The sequence below is a fragment of the Lissotriton helveticus genome, chromosome 6, assembly GCF_964261635.1.
Source record: "Lissotriton helveticus chromosome 6, aLisHel1.1, whole genome shotgun sequence".
NCBI classification, from domain to species: Eukaryota; Metazoa; Chordata; class Amphibia; order Caudata; family Salamandridae; genus Lissotriton; species Lissotriton helveticus.
The window spans coordinates 172,045,694-172,068,216 of NC_136067.1; the positions used below are offsets into that span (position 1 = coordinate 172,045,694).

Consider the following 22,523-nt stretch of genomic DNA (forward strand, 5'->3'; position numbering starts at 1 on the left):
TATATTAAGACAAAAAGTAAAATAAATAGTGATCATTTGTTTACAATTATGCAATATTTAAATTAGGAAATTAAACTCGAAAAAATATGTGGTAGAACATGTCCCGAGCATCCAAACTTCACCTGTTGACTCATTAAATCCAGGTTCTTTGCATTCTGGTACTTGCAGTCCTCTACACGTATCCATTAAAATAGGTAATCCAGTTTAGTTTTTTCACTTGCATTCGGGTACATGTAGTCCTGAATTTAAAAAAAGGGTGAATAAAAAGAGAAAGAAAAGAAAAAGTCATGCACGTTCTAATCCCAGCAAACCTGTGGGCTGTGGTGAGTAAACATGTATCTTGTGAAGTGCAGTCACCAAACATGTCAGGCCTGTGCCTGTTGATAACAACCTCCAGGTAATAAGGCTACGTTCAAGGGGCAGACGTAAACCTACGTGGTCCAAACCATCACGTTCCCACCCCTCGGCCGGAAATTGCATATTTGGTCCAGCTTCTTTCACAGCTGCGGCGCAGCACGGGCAGAGATTATTGTTGCTAAATTTGGTAAGCAGCGCGCCTTGTTTGTGGTGTTTGCTTTGTAAGGCTCAGAAATGTTAGTGAGAGTTTGTGTTACTCGATATTTGCTTTTTTTGTCCGTTTCACACCCGACTGTGCTTTTAATATATTCAGATCGTTTTCTAGAAACATAAGCAATATTAATAGAACGCGCAAAGGTCGATATTCCATATTGTTATTTTAGTTTATTTTGAAGCCCGCCTTCGAAGTGGCCCATGTCAGGGGAGTGATTTTCAGCCACTCCTGTATTTTCAACCAACAATATTTTGTTTACTGTGACTTAAATTTAGCTTATTACCTTTCTCCTAAGTGGGGGCCTAAAGCTAATAAGCGATTAGCTCTGGTGAATAAAAAACCAAGCCAGTTTAAAAGTGACTCCCAAGGATCCCTGTTCCAATCAGACTGGTTATCTCAGCAACATTTACATGCTTTTAAGACATAAATGCCTCCATAGTTGCCATATTTCCCAGAGCTTGTTCAGATACGGATGTTTTTCAGAACTTTAACGCTTTGCATTAATGACAACTCGAACTATGTATTATTAGAATGTAGGCCACAGACTCCAATTTTTCCGTGACGTTTCACTGTATTTTCATGTTTTGCTAGAATAAAAGTTAAAATTGTTCTATAGACAAGAAGGCCGATTTTCTCAAGCTGTTCTGAATAAAAGAATACACATTCAAGGTCACACTTAACTATCCCAGGAAAAATCGCATACGAAATAACTGCTTTTTTGTTGCATGCTGAGGTGATGTCTGTGAGAGGCTTTATGTTCTTTAATTAGGAGAGTTTTGTCGAATGTATTTAACTGCAAATATATATCTATTTGCATAAATTTTGATTGGTTTAGATAGACCTATGTGAACCAAGAAATCCATTGTTCAGAAACCTATGAAAAAGTGAGTTTTCATGATCGAACTGAGACAATTTCCTTAGGAGGCGAATGCATGCCCGAACGATTCTTACCAGCTATGCTTAGTATTTTGATGATTTGTACTTTACTGAGTTTTGACTTTATTCTCTACGTTAATTACGTTTTGCAATCTGATTTATTGACTAATTGATTTTGACTATAATCGATTGAGCCTATATGACTAATATTTTTCAAATGAAACCTTTTAAGATTGACTTCCCTTGCCATTTAGAATACTATAATTAAGACAGGAACACAGAAATCCATATTGGGTTTATATCGAGCCATCGGGCATGCACAGAATGAGAACTGTGTTTGTGCAACGTCAAAATATGGTAGCAGAGGTGATGGTTCTGACTGGACATGTCCAGTACCAATTGACCTGTGTAGGTAAATTGGTTTTAGAGACTGAGAACTGTATCTCCATGGTTCAGGTGGTCCTGCTCTGAGATTCAAATTGAATCTGACTAAATCTGCATCCCTGATTCCTGCCGACTGTATGAAGATGTGGCAGCTGTTTGTGGGTTACTGAAGCGGTCCATGTATCAATAGGGAGAAGAGTTGCATTTGTGCGATTGAGAGAAAATGTCAATTGAAGCCTTAAATGCGTGGACATGTAGGTTGAAAGAGATAGTCATGAATGTGTTCGACTTTGAATCTGCATATTATGTGGCTTTGATTGTGGATTTGTAGGTACCTTGGTTATCGTTTTGTTAATGGATTTCTTTTGAGTTCTCGGGGCACTATCTGGGATGCAACATAGCGGGCATATGATGTGTGATTTCGCCTATGCTTGACGTGGTTAAGGCAGTTTTCATAAAGCTGTAGTTTAAGTTGGTGGACTTTTTGAAGTCCACGATCTCAAGATCTATTTCTTTTGTTGAATTGTTTTGGTTGAGTGTATACCGAGGAGTGCTAAGTCTAATCAAGATAGGGACGTAATATCAACTTTGTGTGGATGTATAAACCTGGATTGGTATCTGTTTATTCTTTGGTGCACAAGAGTGAATATACCGATTTAAAGCGAGCTCTCAGTGGTCCAGAATTTTCTGCCGTGAGATTGTGCCTTAAAAAAGGACAATCTGTAACTTCAAACTGTAATTTCATTTCTGCTTAGATGAAGCAGACCATAGTTGTTTATAAAAGTATATTGAGTTACTTTAAAAAAAAAAAATTCTTTTTATTGAATAAACAAAGAAAAAGAAAAACATTAACAGGTGACTTACAGCGCGGAATGAAAGGATAAGCAATATACATACAGGGCATAATAGACTGAGAACTATCAATAAAGCCTACTCACAAGCTACGTCAGGTATGCGGCCGTACGACATTCAGGATAATCAGACAAATGCCAACCACACCTCCCCGGGAAACAGGATAAACATTGAGAAGCAGTCCAGAGTAGGAGGGAGGGGGGAGGGCGCAGCAGTAAAAAGGTACGAGACTACAGCCGCATCCCGAATACAATAACGAATTACGCAACAGTTGGCTAACTTATGCTAATAATACCCCTACCAGAACCCATCCACCCCAAAACACAAATTCGTCCCTCAATAAGACCACCTATGTCAGGATTCTAAAGGATTTCAAACCTAAAAACTACAAACACTAACAAGACGAACACCCCTCCCCCCACCCTGCGCCCCTGGATATGGCTTGTGCCTGGCCCCAACTAGCAGTGTGCCTGTTGCCCCATCTAACTAAATACTAAAAGTAGTAAATGTGGAGGAGGTCACCTCAGTACGGGGCCCCGGCCCCCCTTTTCCCCCCCCCCCGCCAGAACCAAGAATCCCCCAGGATAAAACACACAACTCTATTAAGAAGCGATATAAAATGAAACAGGGGAAACAGTAAACACCACCCGACCTCCCGTAAATACAATGGTACGAATCCCACATCAGAAAGCCCATGTGCCAAGCCCCAACAATCAGTCTCATCCTTGACCCTTCCGATCAGTCGTGCAAGCCCCTTTCGGATGGGCTGTCGCCTCCGCAGGATAGTCAAAATGCAGAAACAGTTCAGTAAAGCTCCTTCCGAGGCGAGGCAAAGTTTTAAAGTCACTGGGAACTCTGTCGACATCAACGATGTCCCTCATCAACATGAGCTCCCGACGTCGTTGTCTCTGCAATCGTAGCAAAGGTGTCGGAGAGGGGAAAACCGCTGTTTCGTTCCGTAGATGGTTCCCACCAAGAGTATCCGGAAGGGAAGCACCAATTAATCCACACACAGTAGGCAATGATGGTGGGCTTGGCAATCCGTAGAGAGCATTGAGTACACGGTCGTCGGCCATCACACTGCCATGAAACTCCGACACCCCTCGTGGCACAGGGCCCACTGCCGTTACAAGGACCTCCGTGGGTGGTATAGGCCGATCAGGATATTGAAACGGATCAGGGTCCGGCCCCTCATGCCCATGTCCGTATGTGACCGCTATCATTTTCTGGACAATGGACTCCACATGGGAATGTAGTGCCCCGATAGCTGCCAGTACAGTCCGTATCGATGGTTCAGACTCAGTCCGTCCCACCAAATTTTGTTCCGAGTCGACCATGTTCGCGTCCCCCAGAGGCACCGGTCTTCCCCGGGGAACCGGCAAATTTGGGACGGACTGTCACGGAGGGAGACTGAGGGCTTACCAAAGCCACAATCCAGGCTCCGCTACCGCAAGCGAAGACTCCGACCCGGCAAACACCGGCGGCGGCAATCCGGGTCAGGGACCTCCGCCCACAGCCACAGTCGTGCCTCGTCAACCTTCCATCGATTTTAGGCCAGAGCAACAACCCCCGTCAAAATCGGGCTAAGAAAGTTCTCCACATCCAAGGACCGGACCCTGTTGATCACCCACGGCTGATGTTATTCAACTGGAACCCAGCTGGGCCAGTACTCGAGTCCCCGGCTCACAAGCTGGTGTAGGCCTCAAACTAAAACTCGACATAACTCCGTCCACTAAGCTGGTAAAAGTCCTGGGAGCGCTCCAAAGTACAGCACGGCAGTTCACACGCCCGGAGGCAGGGTGTAAATTCAGGAGTTGTAGCAGGATTATCCGGCGGGGGACGGAGGTCGGCGGAGCCGCGAGCCTAAGCGGCCATCTTGGTTGCTAGCGTAGCTCCTCCCCCACATTGAGTTACTTTTATTTAAATTTTCGCAAAGCGCCAGGTTGTTACATCATAAGGCGATGTGCGCTAGGAGGGGTCTGTTGATGTTGAGAGCAACGCTTTGCTTGATTTACCTGTGCACTGTATTTTTAAAATACATTACATGAAATATATTAATTTAGAAGTAAAAATTAACTAACACACCTATCCAAAACATATTTGTAACCTAATTTAAATACTAAAATTATTTTTAAAAACTTGTTAATACTGTGAACTAAATACACAAATGAACTCTATACATTCAATGGAAAAAACCAAAAGGTTAAATCTTAATTATAGTTAGGAAAACATTCTCGCCTCTGATGGAGCGCGGATTACCAGCTTCGCTTATTTCTAAAATACCATACCAGCCTGGGCCCATAAACATTAATACAATAAGCTGGCAACTCCTCCGTTGAAATTCCGGACTTGGTCTACCTTGAAATATATTACCTATACACCTTTTCTTACAAACCCTTAGTTCATAATTTCCTCTGGTTGATAGATCAGGTTGTTAGCATAATTGGCATAAATTACATTTACCTTTATTTCTTTGAAGGACCACCGACTCGGGAGAGTTTTAAAAACTTTATCTATGCAATATTTTGTGAGTCAAATACCAATACACGTCAATCACCAACTTCTCAAGAATAAAAATAAATGATCAAAGCAAAAAATCTTTAAAGACAGTAAAATCTCTAGACATTGGTACCTGGGAAGGGTGGAAAAGGAAAATGGCACAACAACATACCACATAGATTTATATTTACCTAGAATGGTACGAGGACCAACCCCTGTCCAAGGGCTGGAAAAGAAAGGGCTCCCGACTAATCAGGAGGCAGCAGTTCAAGACAGGTGTAGGACAGGACAGGTTTAACTTCTTTTAAGTGCACCAGAGTGCTCGACCAGCCCTCTGAGCTCTGTGGCAACCACGATCTTCTTCTGCAACATTGGGTCTGTAACAAGTCGGACAAACTAACTAACGGAGCCTACTTTAGTTATACTATTCTCAGTGTAATTACCATCCCCAATGTTTCAAAATGTGTGTATTCCCTTCATTCGATTGGTCAGTGGGACGGGGAGAGGTCATCACACCACACTAATGTGAAGTCATCTTCTTTGGTTTAATTGTTTAAATTCCCACCCCTAAATTTACTTTCCCATGCCGTAATCCTCCCAGCAACATTCACATTAGGACAAATACAATGTATGCACATTTTATATTTCTTCTTCCCCTCTCCGGGTCAGAAGGTAAAGTTCTCAGGCACATTGCCTGTGTGATAGTTCTTGGCTGATGTTCAATGTCATAGTCCCAGGAGTTTAATGACTTTAATATGCATGTGTAGAATTCAGACAAGATGAAGAATTCAGTCACCCTCCAGGCCCAAATATGAACTAATAATAAAGTGAAAGAAGAACATGAATGCACTGTATACCACTTATTCCTACTCTAACCCCATTAATTTATTTTATCGATTGCATTAGCAGTTAAGCAAAACATAAGAAGTTTAGTTTAAGCATAGCCATGTGCATTAGCATGTGAGGTTCAAAGTGACCATTTAATTGCTACTGTGCAGCTGCAAAGAATTCCCACCAAAAGCAAAAGACGTCCTACTACGTTGATGCAGAAGAGTTCCTGCGTTTTCAGCAGCCATATTAAAACACACTGGTTACTGGATAGTAAGGCACATAGGAAAGCTTCCTTTAGATAAAGAAAATATTGTGTAATGCAATTATTAGTAATCACAAACATGTTGGTTACGTTATTACATGTTATTTCGAGAGGGTTGAGTCCAAGCAAGTTTCTTTACGTATGAAACCTTGCTCCATCACCTCTATACAAACCAAACTTAAACTTCCCAAACCTTAGACATTCTAAAGCTATAGTTATAACTTTCATTTACAATTTATCCATCACTTTCAAATTATAAGTAGCGCACCTCGATACACTTTCTTTTCAGCTAGCTAACACTAAACATAAATGATATATAACTATTGCGTTGTCCATGCTGCACCATGTGTGACGCAAGGGTACCGCAATACTATAGATAGGCCTTAGTTATATTTCGGGCTCCGGTATACAGTGGTAGCTTTGTGATACACCATGGTAAATGGCAGTATATAATTGGGTAATGTTTTTTTTTTTAATGAAATGGCAGCCATATTATTTTACTACACTTTGGCTGTGTCCATTGTTTTTTGCTCTTGCCTTGTGTGTTTTTGCTGGTTATAGATGCTTTGGGCATGGTGCCACTGATGTCCAGTGCCACTGTGCAAGTGCTCCTTATGGTGAATTTATGTATGGATTAGTGACTCCATGATTGGCTGGTTTGGTTTACTTGTCAGACCCTAGTACAGTGCACTGGGTGTGCCCAGGGAGTGTAAATCAAATGCTGCTGGTGGGCTTACAGCACTGGTTGTGCAACCCACAGAAGCAGCCTGTAAAAGTGTGTCTCAGGTCTGCCATTGCAGAGTCTGTGTACAGTCTGGTACTGCCATGTTGACTGGGCAAGTGCACCCACTTGCCAGTCCCTAAACCTTCCCTTGTCTGCATATTAGTCACCCCTATGGTAGGCCCAAGGGCAGGGTGCATTGTAGGTAAAAGGTAGGACATGCCCTGGTGTGTGTGTCAACAAGTAACAAAGGAAAATGCCAGTGCTGATAATATTTATTTAATACTAGAACTAATCAACCACAAGCAGAAAATTAATTCCAGAGAGGGTACTGCTGTTTAGTCGCAATTTTATTTTGTAGAAAATCAACAATTTTGATATAAATTTTTCTTTACATTAGAGAAGAACCATAAAAGAAAATCAGGAAATGGACAGACACATTGGATTGTATTCGACTGAACACATCAAGCATTCAAAACTTCAGTCATATCACATTCACAACACATTCAAACTTAACTCAAGCACACTACGTAAAAGAACTTGGTCTGCTTCAATTCGATGGAAAATTAGAAACAATTTTTTGAAAATAGTACAAAACCATAAAAGTTTTCCTATCAAACATTCGCTCTGGGTTGATACACGTGGTTAATGTACAAAAGTTGTAAGGGGTTTACAAGTCAAATGAACTCCTATACAAGTAAGCAGACCAAAAAGATGTTGGGCCTACGCGTTTCAAATCTCCTTTAATTCAGCAGAGATTCTCATCAGGGCCTCAGGCGGCTAAAAAGAGGAAAGAGAAAACATACACAAAAAATGATTTATGAACATAAATACTGACATATGTGGTGAGACAAGTGAAGACGTTGCATATACCTATTTTATTACAAAGATGGAAGGCATTGGTGTCCATGATTAATAAATAGTAATGAAGAGTAATAATGCACATAAGGAATCTCAAGGCTTAGTGAATCACGTGGTAGAGGGCAACCCTAGACAAGGGAACTAAGGTAAGAGAGCGAGTCATGCATGGACTGTGATTACGTCTAAGAAATAACAAAGAAAAAACTTGCCCCATCCTGGGGGTGTGGAATGCCACAAAGAGAGTAAAGCAGTCTGGAATTACTTACCACAGATATTACTAACCGGAAACCTATGTGGGTCCAGTAGACCAGGGGAGCTTCTCTATAATATGAAAGCCTGTAAATAAACAAAGCACTCTAGTAGGTCCGTAGGACTAAATTGGGTAACTACTCTAACTCACGAAAAATATAATAATAACTTACCGCTCTGTGAAAATCTGTGAGCACAGGCGGCGAAAGGAAGAGATGACAAGATGAACAATCTAAAAAATGAATGAGGAAGTACATAAGGACCCTGTACACTATGGGTTTAACACACAGTTCGGGGGTGAATCAACACCACGAAAAATAGGGAAGGCTACCTTCAAATTGGAATGAAACTGCCACAGTTGGGTGGACCGTGGGATAAGGCGTCGACTTTAAAGATGTAAAGGGGCGACGTGAAATGCTTTCTAACATCTACTCGGGGGGCCTGCAAAACAAATGAAATTCCATTAAATCCAAAAAAGGGGGGTTCATTCTAAATCAAGGAAGGCAAGAAGGAAACCTAGGTGTGTATCACCTGTAGAGAAATTGGCTGGTTTTCGGCGAATTTCACTTGGCTGCAGAAGGCGCGTGTAATCATCGGCACAGGCAGTCAAGTCGCATGTGCTGGAAAAGAAGAACGATAAATGAAAAGCGATTAAAGACCAAGCTGGTGAAGGTCTGTTTGGATCTACGCATAAGTCGGGGTAGTACCGGGGGCTGTTGCCAACTCTTACCGAAGAAAACGAAGTCCTGGATTCATTCCATCGTGATGGGTCCGGGCGGCGTCAAAGCGAGTACTAATCACTCGCGCAGGCGCATTGACCTGCTGAATGTGACACTGCCTTTTAAACACTACGAGGACACTACCTCTCAGCGAGGGGGCGGTTCTGCACGCCTGGGCTGGTGCATGCGCGGTGAAGAGACACGGGCCGAGGTACAAAAAACAATACATTTAGATGCATGAAAAGGACCAAAAAGGCAGGAAAATCATAACAAAAAGATTATATGGCGAAATTTATAAAGACTACAGGGTGAATCAAAGGTGTCATCGTAAAAAGAAATTACAGGCTAACTAGGAAGAATTAGCTGGAAACTCTAGTACTGTGGGGAAAAAAAATTCCAGAGTAGTATACCGTGGCAGATATATTTTATCTAAACGGGGTTCATAATTTGAATATTTCAGATAGCTCATTAAGACCTGACACTGCCGTGTCGAATTTCACGATTAGCATCGCTTCCCTTTTGGATAGCTGGAGGCTCAAGTCGCCTCCTCGGATCTTTTTCTATCCTGGAAATAACTGTCCATTTGAACTCATTGAGTCCATGTTGCATTCTAATCCAGTGGTTGACCAGCAGAGCGTTGTCCACCTGTCTCTTCAGTCTCGACTTGTGTTGTGAAATGCGTTGGCGCACTTCTTGCTCTGTTTTGCCAATGTAAAGGCAATCGCAAGGGCATTTTATGCCATACACAACGAATTTCGATTTACAGTTGCTGAATACCTCATGTTTCCAGGATATTCCCTTATGCTGGAAAACAGAACCTTGTATGGTGGTTTCACAGCATAGGCATGTGCCGCGTTTGTGGTGACCTAGTATGGGTGCCAATCCCATCATTTGACAGAGAGATGGTTGAATTTTGGTTGGCATGGAGGCTCTCACCAGGTGGTTGGCGACGCTGTTCTCTTTCTTAAACGCAAAAAGGGGTGGGTCTCTCAAATTTTCATCTAAATTCTTAACCAAATGCCAGTTTTGACCAATAATGCGTTTCAATTGGTTGGCATTTGGGCAAAAGGTAGTGACACAAACCTGGCGCTTCTGCTCTGGTTTCTTCTTGCGCTCCAGTAATGTTTCGCGGGGGGTCCACCTAGCTCTTTTCATACAGTCCTTCACCAATTTTTTCGGGTACCCTCTGTCGCAGAGTTTGGAAACAAGTTTTTCCGCATGATGGAAAAAGTCGTTAACATCTGTGCAATTTCTGCGTACGCGCAGAAACTGCCCATAGGGCAGATTTTCTCTTAATGATCTTGGATGGTTACTCTGGAAAAGTAACGCCTTATTGCGGTCTGTAGGTTTTATAAACAGAGTTGTAGCCAACTTACCGTTTTTGGGAAACACTTCGACATCCAAGAAAGCAATTTTGGTTTCAGAGTAGGAAAGACTGAATTGGATGTCTGATGTTCTAGTATTGAGCCATTGGTGGAATGAGGTTAAGTTGTTAATTCCTCCAGTCCACACCATGAAAACATCGTCGATGAAACGATACCATTTGCTGATGTATTCTGCAAAAGGATTATTGTGATGTATATATCTATCCTCATACATCGACATAAAAAGCACTGCCAATTCTGGGGCAAAAGGACACCCCATCGCCACTCCCTTTACCTGGAAATAGAATTCCCTGTTAAAACAGAAATAATTCTTCTTCAAAGCAAAGGAGGCCAAGTCAACCAAGAACTTTGTGGGGACTTGCATGGGTCTCGGGCGTGAATCAAGAAAGAAGGAGAGCACCGCCACTGCCTCATCTTGAGGGATTTGCGTGTATAAACTTGTCACGTCAAGAGTGACTAGCAAATCTATGCCCTCACGGAATGTTAATGGTTCCAACTTGTTTATAAAATCAGTGGTGTCCTGTAAATATGACACGACTTGGTTCATAAACTGTTTGAGAAAACAATCGACATACCTAGCAATTGGTTCCAAGAGAGAGCCACATCCTGCCACGATGGGTCTTCCTGGCGGTTTACTTAGATTTTTATGCACTTTAGGTAGTGCATAAAACAAAGGTACCTTAGGATGTTTAATCTTTAAGTACTCGCATTCCTTCTTACCAACAAAGCCTTGATCGAAACCTTCCTGGATGATCGCAAACAATTGGCCTTGTAGATCATTTGTGGGGTCTTTGTCAATTTTACGGTAGCAACTGGGGTCGTCAAGTTGCCTTCTTATCTCGTTGGTGTAATCTACAGTATCCCATAATACGGTAGAACCGCCTTTATCGGCTTGCTTTATCACGATTGAGGAGTCATTTTTTAGGGACGCTAGAGCTGACATCTCTTCTCTTGTGGTATTGAATTTTACGAACTTCTTTTCTTTCTCCATATTGGAAATCGCAGAGAGTACACTTTTTTCAAAAATTACCAGTTCTTTAGGAATCATATTGCCAGAGGGGCAGAATGTAGACTTATTACGTAAGCCTGTTACCTCAGTAGTTTGTGGTGTAGGGTACTCCAAGAAAAACATTGTAAGCCTAAGTTTTCTACAGAATTCTATAAATTCTGTTTTCATACGCACAAAGTCGGTTCTTTTTGACGGGACAAAGGATAGGCCCTTAGACAGAATATCCTCTTCTGCTTTGGTTAGGATTCTTTGTGAGAGATTAAAGATTGGGGAAATTTTCAGTTCTTGTAATGCTGTCGTCGGGTCTTCATTTCCCATGGGGTGGTATATCTCACTCGGGCTCTGGGTCTCGTTTGGCCCCTGCCTAAAAAAGAATTCTGACCCTGTCCTTGATTTTGCTGGTTGGAGTTCCAATTTCTACTCCTATTTGACGGATTGGAGTTACCACTGCTGTCGCTATCGTTCCCTGAAGCGGAAGAAGTATTGCCGAAAGAGATGAAATGCTTTCTAGATCTACCCTGATTAGCGGGTAAATATCTGGTGTGTGTGTGGCATGTCATTTTTCAAAATTGCAAGGCTACCTGTTCCCCATAGGCCATAATGGGCAGTTTGATGATAACAATTTATAATCCTAACTGACTCTGGAAACTAGGTAGAAATTTGTGTTTAGTATGCCTGAACTCAGAATGATAAAATACATCTTTTAGTGAAGTTGGTTTTAACATTCTGTGTTTGAAAATACCACTTTTAGAAAGTAGGTATTTTCTTGTCTAACCATCCAAGCCTGCCTCTGCTAGGTTGTGTATTCCTTGTCTGGAGTTTGAGTGACAGGGGCTGGGGATTCCAGGACTTCAGACAGTTTGTACATGTATCTTAAATGGATACGCTGACTTAGCAAATTCAAAGATATTTATTGAGTTAATTTGCCTGCCGTGCACTTCACTAGTTTTTCTTAATGAGATTTCTCCTAATCCCAACCATAAAGTTCAGGTATGTTGTAACCCATGCTTAATTTGTGAAAATATAAATTCTAAGGCCTTTGTCAGGAGGCCACTGAAGCTTGCGCCACCCATTGCCCCAGTCAGCGCTGCCAATAATAGTACAAGCACAAATGTTAACTATTAATCTCAGGTGTGGCAGGTCAGACTAGTCTATTCCCAAAGCTATAACAATGGCTTGGGAGCAGGTATTAGTAATTTTGAAGGTATATTGCATTGACTAACAACTGTTGTGCTCGTCTCCAAATTAAATCCACAATGCCACCATGTGGCAGACTATCGTCAGCGTTGACAATTGAATGCCGGTGACGAGTACCGGTAACCACCGGTTGGAAACCAACTGGATCAGCATGTCATAATTGCAGATTCGACAAAAACAGAAATCTTCCACACTTAGTATGCAAGGGCATAGGATTATACGTTTGAAACCACTTGCTAATACTAATAATGTCTGTCCAATTTATCAAGCAGACAGTATTTGATTATTTATATTTTAAAATTCTTTTATTGCAAGCATGCCCATCACAGAAGAACTTATATCAGTATTTATCAAACAGCTTGGCAGATACACTACATAGGAAAGATGATTATAATACAAAACAGAACATAAATCTGGACTGTAGGGGCACTTTCATAGCCCATGAATGAGATCAATTCCCTCCTTCACCCACACTCCTTTCCTCAAATTGGGGACCTCCTATCTCCTAAGCCATACCTGTCAATCCCCCCCTGTATGCTTGCCAAGCTCCCCGTATTTTTCTCTCACTTCTGGAAACAATCGTTCCGCTGATGCACCATTTATTCCAACGTTAGGCACCAATCAGGTCTGTTTTCCAGTCGTTTAATATAGGTGCATCTCCGAGCCCCATGTTCTTGCTATGTTCTGCTTGGCAACCCCTGCCGCCAACCTTAACCAGATTTTCTGATATTTTGGCCACTGTTCTTCCTCTGAAATCTCAAATCCATTGGGAGCTCCAAGACCAGCGCCCTAGACATTCTGATGTGTAATGCCTCTCCAGTACATCTGTATTTCTGGACACTCCCAGAGAATGTGGAAGAACGTACCCTTCCCCACCAAATCCCTATATGCACGCTGACATGGGCGTCCTCTCTATTTTCGCTAGTCTGGCCCTTCAATAATAGGAGCGATGACGAATATGGAGCTGGACCAGGCAAAACCTGTCTCGTATTGCCACATCTCGGGGACTTTAAGTCGCCTCCTGCCAGTCATTGTCTAGTTCACTAAGAACCCCTCCCAGGCCGCCCTCAGCACCACAAAAGGATCAGGTGAATTATTTACCCACTTCCTTTATATCATGGATATAGTCTTATTGGGGATGTTCTCGGTTAGGAGGTGATACTCCAGAGGAGATGCTGTCCGTAATTGCTCCCTCTCTCGTATGTCGTCTTAGGGCATTCCCTAACTGGAGTTCTCTATATATTTGTTTCTTGCATTTCAAATTCCTGGCTCAGGGTGTCAAATGTTATGTAGCCCTGATCTCACCAAATGTCTTCTAAATGCTCTATGCCAAGTAGCTCCCACCTTGGAAAAAAAAACAACCCACCCACTTCATGGAGCATATCGCTGTACCATAAAGGTGTCCTGTTTGTAAGTCGACCAGTCCACCTCAGCAGTCCTGTGGCCTCCTTACATACCTTAACTACTGTCTGTGTGTGGGGTGGCAACTCCCTCTCTCTCTCTTCTCCTCTGGTATAGAAGTGCCTCATGTCTTCCGCCTCCCAATGCTTGTCAATCTTCTCTGTATGCTGACTTCTGGTGATTCTTCCAAAGACCCAGTCATTTATTACGAGTAGCTGAGTCTCCCATTAATATTTAGTACAAACCATCCTCATCGACTCCCCGCTGAAGTTTACAGAGTGCTACCCACGGTGCTCCTTCCTTCCATAGTAATGTATGGACTTCACCGTCCATCATACAGAAAAACTTTTTTAGGGAACTCTACAGGGCTTGTTTTGAAACATGTATGGCAACTGCAGAAGCGTCGTCATTTTACATAATGCTGCTTTACCCATAAGGGAGAGCAGAAGTGCACCCCAATGTTGGATATCCCTTCTTAACCTCTCCAGCTGTGTCATGTGAATTTTTATCAAATTCCCGTGGGTCACTAGTTATCTGGATCCCCAGATACTTAAAACTGCCGCAACCAGAGGCACCATACTGGATTGAGGGAATCTCACATTGTCATCCGCAAGCGAGAGGACCAATGACTTTGACCAATTAATACGATAGCTGCAGAAGAGGTAAAAAATATGCAGCACACCCTGCCAATGGAGAGGGTTGGGTTGGTCAGGTACAGCATAAACCTTTTCAGTGTACAACGATATACGCTCCTCCCAACCCCCAGCACACCTCACCCCCTGCAGCAGTGGGTCCTGTTGGATGCAGGCAGCAAGTAGGTCAAGGGCCTGGGCAAAGATCATGGTAGAAGTGGGGCAATCCTGCCTAGTGCCCTTCTTTAGGGAAAAATTTGTGGGGAGGAGGGGGACCACTCCATTAACCTGCACCCTCGCAAACGGATTTTGATACAGTAGTCTGACCCAACATAAAACTTCATGCCAAGCCTTGTCAGAGTGCCAAACAGTTCCATTTGATACTGTCAAAAGCCGTCCTTGCATCAGTGACATCTACAGCGCCACGCCTGACCTCTGGTTCCCTGTTGAATACATCACTCCGTATAGGCAATGGAGATTTAAGCGAGTACTCCTGTGAGGCGTGAAGCCCGATTGGGCCGGTTGCACAATGGATGATATTACAGTGCGTAGCCTTAACACCGGTATTTTAGATAGTACCTTAACTTCTGCGGTGAGCAGGGATATGGGCCTGTATGACCCACACTCCATTGGAGGCTTGTCCTTGTTATGAATTACCACGATTTAGGGGTGTCCCCTGATCTGATGGTAGACATCCCTCCTCCTGTTCCCCATTGAACATAGCCAGCATATGTGACGCCATCTTGTCTACCATCCCTTTAAACAGTTCTACTGCAAGGCCGTTAAGCCCTGGTGCCTTGCCGGACTGGAGGTCTTTCATCACTGCCACAAGCTCATCCTACATGAGGTCAGCCTCCAATGCCTCTGTATCTTCCCTTGTAAGTGTAGTCAGTGGTAAGTCACAAAGGAGGTCAACCCAGTTAGCTGGAGACCTGGACCTGGTTGAGCTACAGAGTTCCTCATAGTAGTCGGCAAACGTGTCTGCAATGACCGAGTTAACCGTCTGGGGTTTGCCCTTCTGATCCATTATTTCTAGAACCAGCAACGGTCTCCGTTTCCGGTTTCAAGCCAAGCTAATGGCTTATTCGCCTTGTCCCCAATATCATATAGGCATCACTGCGTCGCCAGTGCATGCTTCTGGGCCGCCTGTTCTGCCAATACTCTTCCATAATACTGTCTCCGACTCAATATATGTTTTAAGTTCTCCCCCACACCCCCCACGATCACTTTTGCCTCTAGTTGTGCAGTTTCCTGCTCAATTGCATAGCAAGCAGGTCTATGCTTCTTCCCCCCCCCCTATCCTCCTCCCAAATCAGTACCTGATCCTGACCTCGCAGAACCACCTTAAAGGCTGCCCCCAGGACACTCCCTGAATCAAATGACCCCACATTCTCCTTAAAGTACTGCTCCGCTCCCTCTTTGAGTTTGTCCTTAATCCCTGTTTATCATTCAGGTACCATGAGTTTGCTTTCGGTGAAGTTTACATTCCTTATTGGGGCCTTCTAGTGTCACTCCAGCCTGAAAGTGATCCGATATACCTGGTGCATAGTATGGCTGCTCTGAATTTACCTGCATTCCCCGATGTGAGTGCAAATCTAAGCTAGCCGAGAGAAGATTCCGTGTGCAGGGGAGAAATATGCGTATTATTTCAAGTACGGGTGATGCAACTGCCAGAGGTCTACCAGTTTCAGTGCCTCCAAGAAGGGCTGCAGTGAACCCTGATCAGCTGGCAGTCGTCCTTGTCTCCCTATCCAAGCTGTGATTCATTACCGCATTCATAGCTCCTCCCAGGGCCCAAATCCATCAGTCATTTGTAGCAGCACATCACTCTCCTCCGTAAACGTACCTGCATTGAGGCCTGTTGAGTTGTACAGCTAGCAAATATTGAGAGCTCCCCCCCCCATGTTCCAGATGCTGCAACAAATCAGGGTCCAGCCATGTGTGGTGTACCATTAGTGGGACTGATTGCTTAAGTAAGTTCCCCATCCCAGTGCGTTAAAGGTATGTCCAGCATGTGCAATCAGTTTAAAACCAAATCTATTCAGAGCTTTGTATTGATTTCCCTTGAGGTGTCTCCTGGAGCAGGACATGGTCTGGGGAGTGTCTGTGCAAGTGTTGGAGTATTAACATCCATTTAATCTTATTCCTCAGACCATTAATATTCCAGGTACAAATATTCAGCTCACTCGTATCCCTAACTACCATGTTGTGAAAGTTCTCTCTCCCAGGCCCCCCTCCCTCCTTTGCCTAGAAAGCAGTTTCTACTCCCCCCAAACATATTGTATTGACCCCATTGCATTCAGACCCTCTGCAGATGAGCAAGCACACTTGTACAAAAAACATAACGCCAGCCAAAGTCAGCCAACCGAAGAAATCGTATTTTCTGGTGTATGTGGATGGCTTACGGTCTGGAAGCCGCAGTAGATTCCCCAACTGAAATCTAACTACTCTGAAAACCCACCCCTCCACCCCCTCCCCGCAACCCTGCATCTTGTGCTAAAACCATCCCCCTCCCCAACTGGCCTGTCTCCCTAAAACAAACAATTGGGGACGTGGGAATGCCACATCACCACCATCTTGATGGTGCAACTGGATGTCCTTCCAGTGTTCTTCTTTTCACTCAGATGTGCCGTAAATGTTCAGTATTTATCATCCTGAATGGACCACGCCATAGTCTGTCAGTTCGGGTCTACAACCAATTCAGCATCCCTGTCACCACGATAACTGCCCAAGTCGGATTGCGGAGAAGACGCGCAACCCTTACTCAGCCCTCTCAGCCTTAATACAATGAAACTCCCTTCCCATTCAGATTATGCTCACGTGTCTGAATCTGATCCCTGAAGTCACTGTCTTCTTCGAGAGGCAGGATGGACAGGTTCCAGGTCTGCCTCTTGGCGCCCAGTCTTTGCCATTTTCCGTCGCACTGTACTCCAGCCTTCTATCCAATTTCACACCTCCCTCAGGGAGGTGAAGTGCCACATCTCTGCACCTGAAGGGGGAATTTTGGGTAAAGTCTTATGGTCGTGGTATAAATGTGCAAATCTCCAAGCAATTGGGCCGCATGGAGGATTGCGTCTCGATCCCTGTAATTGAAGATCCTTGTTATAATCTGTGTGGGCACCCCTGGTTTCGGTGGAGGGCCCCTCTCAATTGAGTAGAACTTAGAAAGTCTCTTGGGGTGGATGGTATTCAGGATCAAGTCCTCCAGTAACGCTTGACACTCTGCCCATTCGTCTCTTCCGGGACCCCCACCACTTTAATATTATTCCTTCCGAACCGGCCTTCCTCTTCCTCCAGTTTAGCCATAATGATGGAATTTTGTTTAGCCAAGGTCTAGACCTGTTCCTAGAGTCTCTTCATTGTGGATTGCACCCTACTGATTTGGTTTTCCTCAGTCTTCAATTTTTCTGAGCTATTTCCGAAGTCTGCCTTTAGTAAGCTGATTTTTAATTGGAAGTTATACCTATTCATAAACCTTGATAATTATACAAATTTTGGTTATCTGTCTAATGGTTTTTTGGATCACACAGTTTTTTCTTTTCTTTTTCAAAAACCTTTGTTATGTTTCTGTTCTCTCTCAATTTTTTTTCCTGTTAACTTATTTAAATAAGTTTTACTTAGAATATATATTATACATTGGATCAGTTGTGGTACAATAGTGTTACTTACTCCAGAAGTAAATTTGGCAGAAGTCAAAACTAACCACAGAAGAATCTTTCTGAAATAGACCTTTAAAGTGTCCTCTTTTAGGCTGATTCACATATACGGACAGCCTGTAATTCTGCGAGTGCTGCTGATGTTTCTTTATTTTTAAGTCAGGATGCCAGAGGGTCCATCAGTGAAAAAGTTCTACACTCTTGCCTCTCCCTTTGTGGGACGGTTTGTGGTTAAGGTTGCGGGATCCACAAAGCAAATTAACCTCCAGGATTTGAACGAGTGCCAGTTTCAAAATTGTCAGGTAAGCCCATTTCCTCCTCCCCCTCCCCCCCCAGTTATGCATCTTTAAGTTTGAATATGAAAATGTTCTGCTTGTCCTACATGACTAATGAGTACAGAGTACATTGATACAGTTTTGTATTGTAGAATTTGTATAAGACTTCATATCCTGTTGTGGGACGCCGAAGTGCATTTTCAGATGGTAGCATACTACACCTTGGTGAGTGCCTGGTTGGCAATGTATGTGTTGTGATCCTGTGTGGGAAACATTTTAGTGTTAATTGTGATTGACCATGGATGTGCTATTATCTTGTGGCACAGCGCTAGCAATGTGATGGACAAAGCGTGAGCAATAGGTGCATAAAATATTTTTATTAGCTGGTAGTTATAAATTATTCTGCAGGGCCTATGTTATGTTTCTTGTTTTCAATGCTACTAGAGGAAGGGACAAGGAAAGCGGTAGGGAGGAGGTCTGTCTTATAGGTGGTCGAGTCCGGGTGGCATTATGGACTAAAACCTATAGGCTTCCAATCGAATAAAATCCTTACAAAAGTGTGCCAGGGAACAGATATACGATTCCAATGTGGAATACTGTCTCCCTAACTCGAATCATTCTAACAAAATGTATCCTACCATCCTGTCCTCAATTATAACATTTTGACTTGGTCCTTTTTCTCCCTTAGGGAATATTAAATATTTTTATTTTGAGCCCTCACACACCCTATTGGTGTCATGCTTAATCATTGGATCTGCGCTCTGGTCCCTATAAACCAGGCTGGGCTCAACCATTTTCCAGGGAGCACTTTGGATAATATCTAATCCTGACCGGGAGAGTGAATACTAAAAGTACTTTGGTTACCCCAGCTTCTCTTTATTTTGGGTACCACTGATATACTTAACAATTAAGTAAAATGTAGGTCAATTGGAGGGAGGCTTAGTACCCCTACACCCTTAAGTTGAGTCGACATGTGTCAGCCCTTCTTCACAGCCCATGGAGGGTTCCTGGCTTACAACCGGTCCAATGGAGAATCTCCTTTTGTAATCTACTGTCACTATGCTGGTTTGTAATGTTGTTTCAGTCACTCCCTTGTCACAAACACAGGACGTAAGACAAACATAGAAAAGGAAGCTAGCCTTCTTGTCTGAGCCCCAGGTGGAGAGGTATATACTTGTTGTTTGCCCAAGTGTTTCTGTACAGGTTATACGTGATGCCTAACCCTTAGAGGGACTGTGACTGCAGGGAAGTGTCTCACCAGCCTGTCTGTGGTGACAGGAGACATCTAGGGGGTAAGGCACAAGTATATGGAGTGAAACAAGTCGATCACAGGGTGGAACGATACCTTATCCGATAGAGACTACTAGCCGCAGATTCCTTCACGTAGAATTATCCCCAGGCGTGAGACTGGATCCGGAAAAATTTTGCCACAGCATCCCTGTGTGCCGGGGGCGAGGTGACACCACGCGACTCTGCCCAGGCGTCCTCCGCATACGTGCAAAAAGAACCTGTGCACACATAACCATCAATCATATAATATGAACATTTTGCGCAATTGAGAAAAGAAAAGCAGTTGACGCTTGTTGATCTCGTTGCTTTAATGCGCCAGCCGACACGTGTTGTAGTCAAAGCGGAATGTAAGAAACTTGAAAGACAATGGAGGGTGGCGTACGCTGATCAAGCCAAACTGAAATATAAAGGCAGACGCAGGGATTATCACAATCTAATCAGACGCGCGAAAACCAACTACTTTTCAGGCAGGATTGGTGAAGCCCATAACTCCACCAAGGAGCTATTTAAAATTTATAAGGAAATCTCCTTGTGCAGCGCCTCTGTCGTCCCTCCCTCGAGCTCAGCTGAGTCCTGTAATCGCATCGCCACTTACTTTTCTGATAAAGTGGCTAACATCTACTCTGCATTTACAGGGGGCAAGGAAAAGGCAACGGAGTTCAGGGAACACCTTAAATTAGACGAAGGCATAAATAGGTTAGATAATTTTGTCACTCCCTCCTCGAATGAGTTGAAGCGGATCTGCCGATCTATCAAATCTGGGTCCCCATGTGACCCTGCATCGCCCAAACTCCTTGGAGGAAGCACTGAAACCCTGGAGCCCTAAATCAGAGATGTTCTTGACATCTCTTTTAAGACCTGCACTGTACCTAAAAAGTGGAAACAGGCAATTGTACTCCCGCTTAAAAAAAAATCTAACCTTAGCTGGGACAGGATGGACAACTTGAGACCTATTTCCCTTCTCCCTTATATGGCCAAGGTGGCAGAAAAGGTGGTCAACCTTCAACTTATGAACTTTGTGGATCAATCCAATCTTCTTCATCCCACGCAGTTTGGATTTCGCCCACGCCACTCCACGGAGTCTGCGCTGCTCCTGGCCACTGAAACCATCAGGCAAGGAGTTGATGATGGCCAAACAATGGCACTCATCCTGCTTGACCTAAGTGCCGCCTTTGACACTGTAGCACATTCCATCTTGCTACAGTGTCTTAACAAGGGTGGAATCAATGGGAAGGCACTTGGGTGGATACAATCCTTTCTGATGGAGAGAGGCTTTCAGGTTAGACTGAGTGAACACTATTCCAGGCCGTTCAATCTTGATCAGGGGGTTCCCCAGGGCTCTGCCCTTAGCCCCACCCTGTTCAACCTGTATGCCTCTCCTATAGCCACTATTGTGGAAAGATATGATATCCAACTTGTGTCTTATGCGGACGACACGCAGCTGGCCATCTCCCTATCGCGATCGCCCGGTACTGCGGCCGCCAACTTCAGAGCTTGCATGCAGGAGCTAGCCTCCTGGATGTCTAACAACTGCCTGAAGTTGAATGGCTCCAAGACTGAGGTGCTCGTGGTGGGGGGAGGTCCATCTGTGCGGTCCTCAGCATGGTGGCCGGACTGTCTGGGCCCCACTCCTGCGCCATGTCAACAGGCCAAAAATCTAGGGGTAATATTCGACTCCGAACTGTCATTTGCGCCCCAGATCAATCGGGTAGTGGGAATGTGTTTTGGGATACTTAAGACCTTACGTAAGGTTCTCGACATGCTCCCTGTTGGAGACAGACAGACCCTTGTGCATGCCCTAGTGACATCTAGACTCGATTATGCCAATCTTCTCTACCTGGGCAGTACAACTACAAGTCTCAACCGTCTCCAAGTACTGCAGAATGCGACAGCCCGGCTAGTGCTGAGGCTTCCGAGGCGAACACCCTCTAAAGCTGCTCTAAAGTCCCTTCACTGGCTGCCTGTCCGTGAAAGGATCAAATTCAAAGCCCTTTGCACATGCCATCGCATTTTGGGAGGTAGAGCACCCGCTCCACTCAACGATCTTATTACCCCTTACAGACCAGAGCGGATGCTTAGACCTTCTGGCACTGGTCTGGTCGCTGTGCCCAAAATCCGGCGAGCCCGCATGGGGGGCAGATCGTTCCGACTTCTCGCAGCCAAGAATTGGAACTTGCTACCAACTGAATTACGCCTTGAACCCTCTGAGGCCAAATTCCGTAGAACCCTCAAAACACACTTGTTTCGCCTAGCACTGCCTTAATTCTCCACACTCACCTACTCAATTTCAGCGCAGGGACACGCCGGAGAGCGTAACTAAGCGCTTTATAAAATTCCAAAATAAATAAAATAAATTGATCTCGTTGCTTTAATGCGCCAGCCGACACGTGTTTCATTGGAGTACAGTACACTCCAATTCTTCAGGGCTAGATCCTAATAGATACGAAGAAATCAATCCCCCAAAACTGGTGATAATTCCAACCCAGTAAGGGTATCTGAAGATTGTCCGGCAGGTGAGGAAGAACAGTCAAGAAAGAACGCTGTGTGGTGTAGTCGCTAAATCAATGCCGATAAAAATGCCTGGACAGACGTGGCTGTGATGCCAACAGTTAGTATTATGAACACTACAACTTGAGTAAAGTCACTCCAAAAGGTTCAAAATCGCTCCACAATGGCCTGTAGGTCTGCCCAGTCCCGAATATGGCGTCCTCCTTGAGGCGAAGTGGAACCTCCGCGTACGTGACGTCAGCGAGTTCACATAAGACCCACCCCGGCGCGCATATGTCAGTTTTTTTCCTTTTCCGTGTGCAACGCGGATCCGGTCCTTGCTAGGGGCCTGTTTGGGCCCTCTTT

General features: G+C 44.0%; 1 protein-coding gene across 1 annotated transcript in view; it reads left to right on the plus strand.

The window, feature by feature from the left end:
- The first annotated feature begins 397 nt into the window (after positions 1-397).
- Positions 398-22,523, plus strand: part of NEIL2 (nei like DNA glycosylase 2) — a 301,109-nt gene continuing 278,983 nt past the window's right edge. The window contains exons 1-2 of the mRNA XM_078646716.1: positions 398-544; positions 18,265-18,407. Of these exons, the coding sequence (XP_078502842.1) occupies positions 18,270-18,407 (138 nt within the window). The 5' untranslated portion in view covers positions 398-544; positions 18,265-18,269. The remainder of the gene's footprint in view (positions 545-18,264; positions 18,408-22,523) is intronic.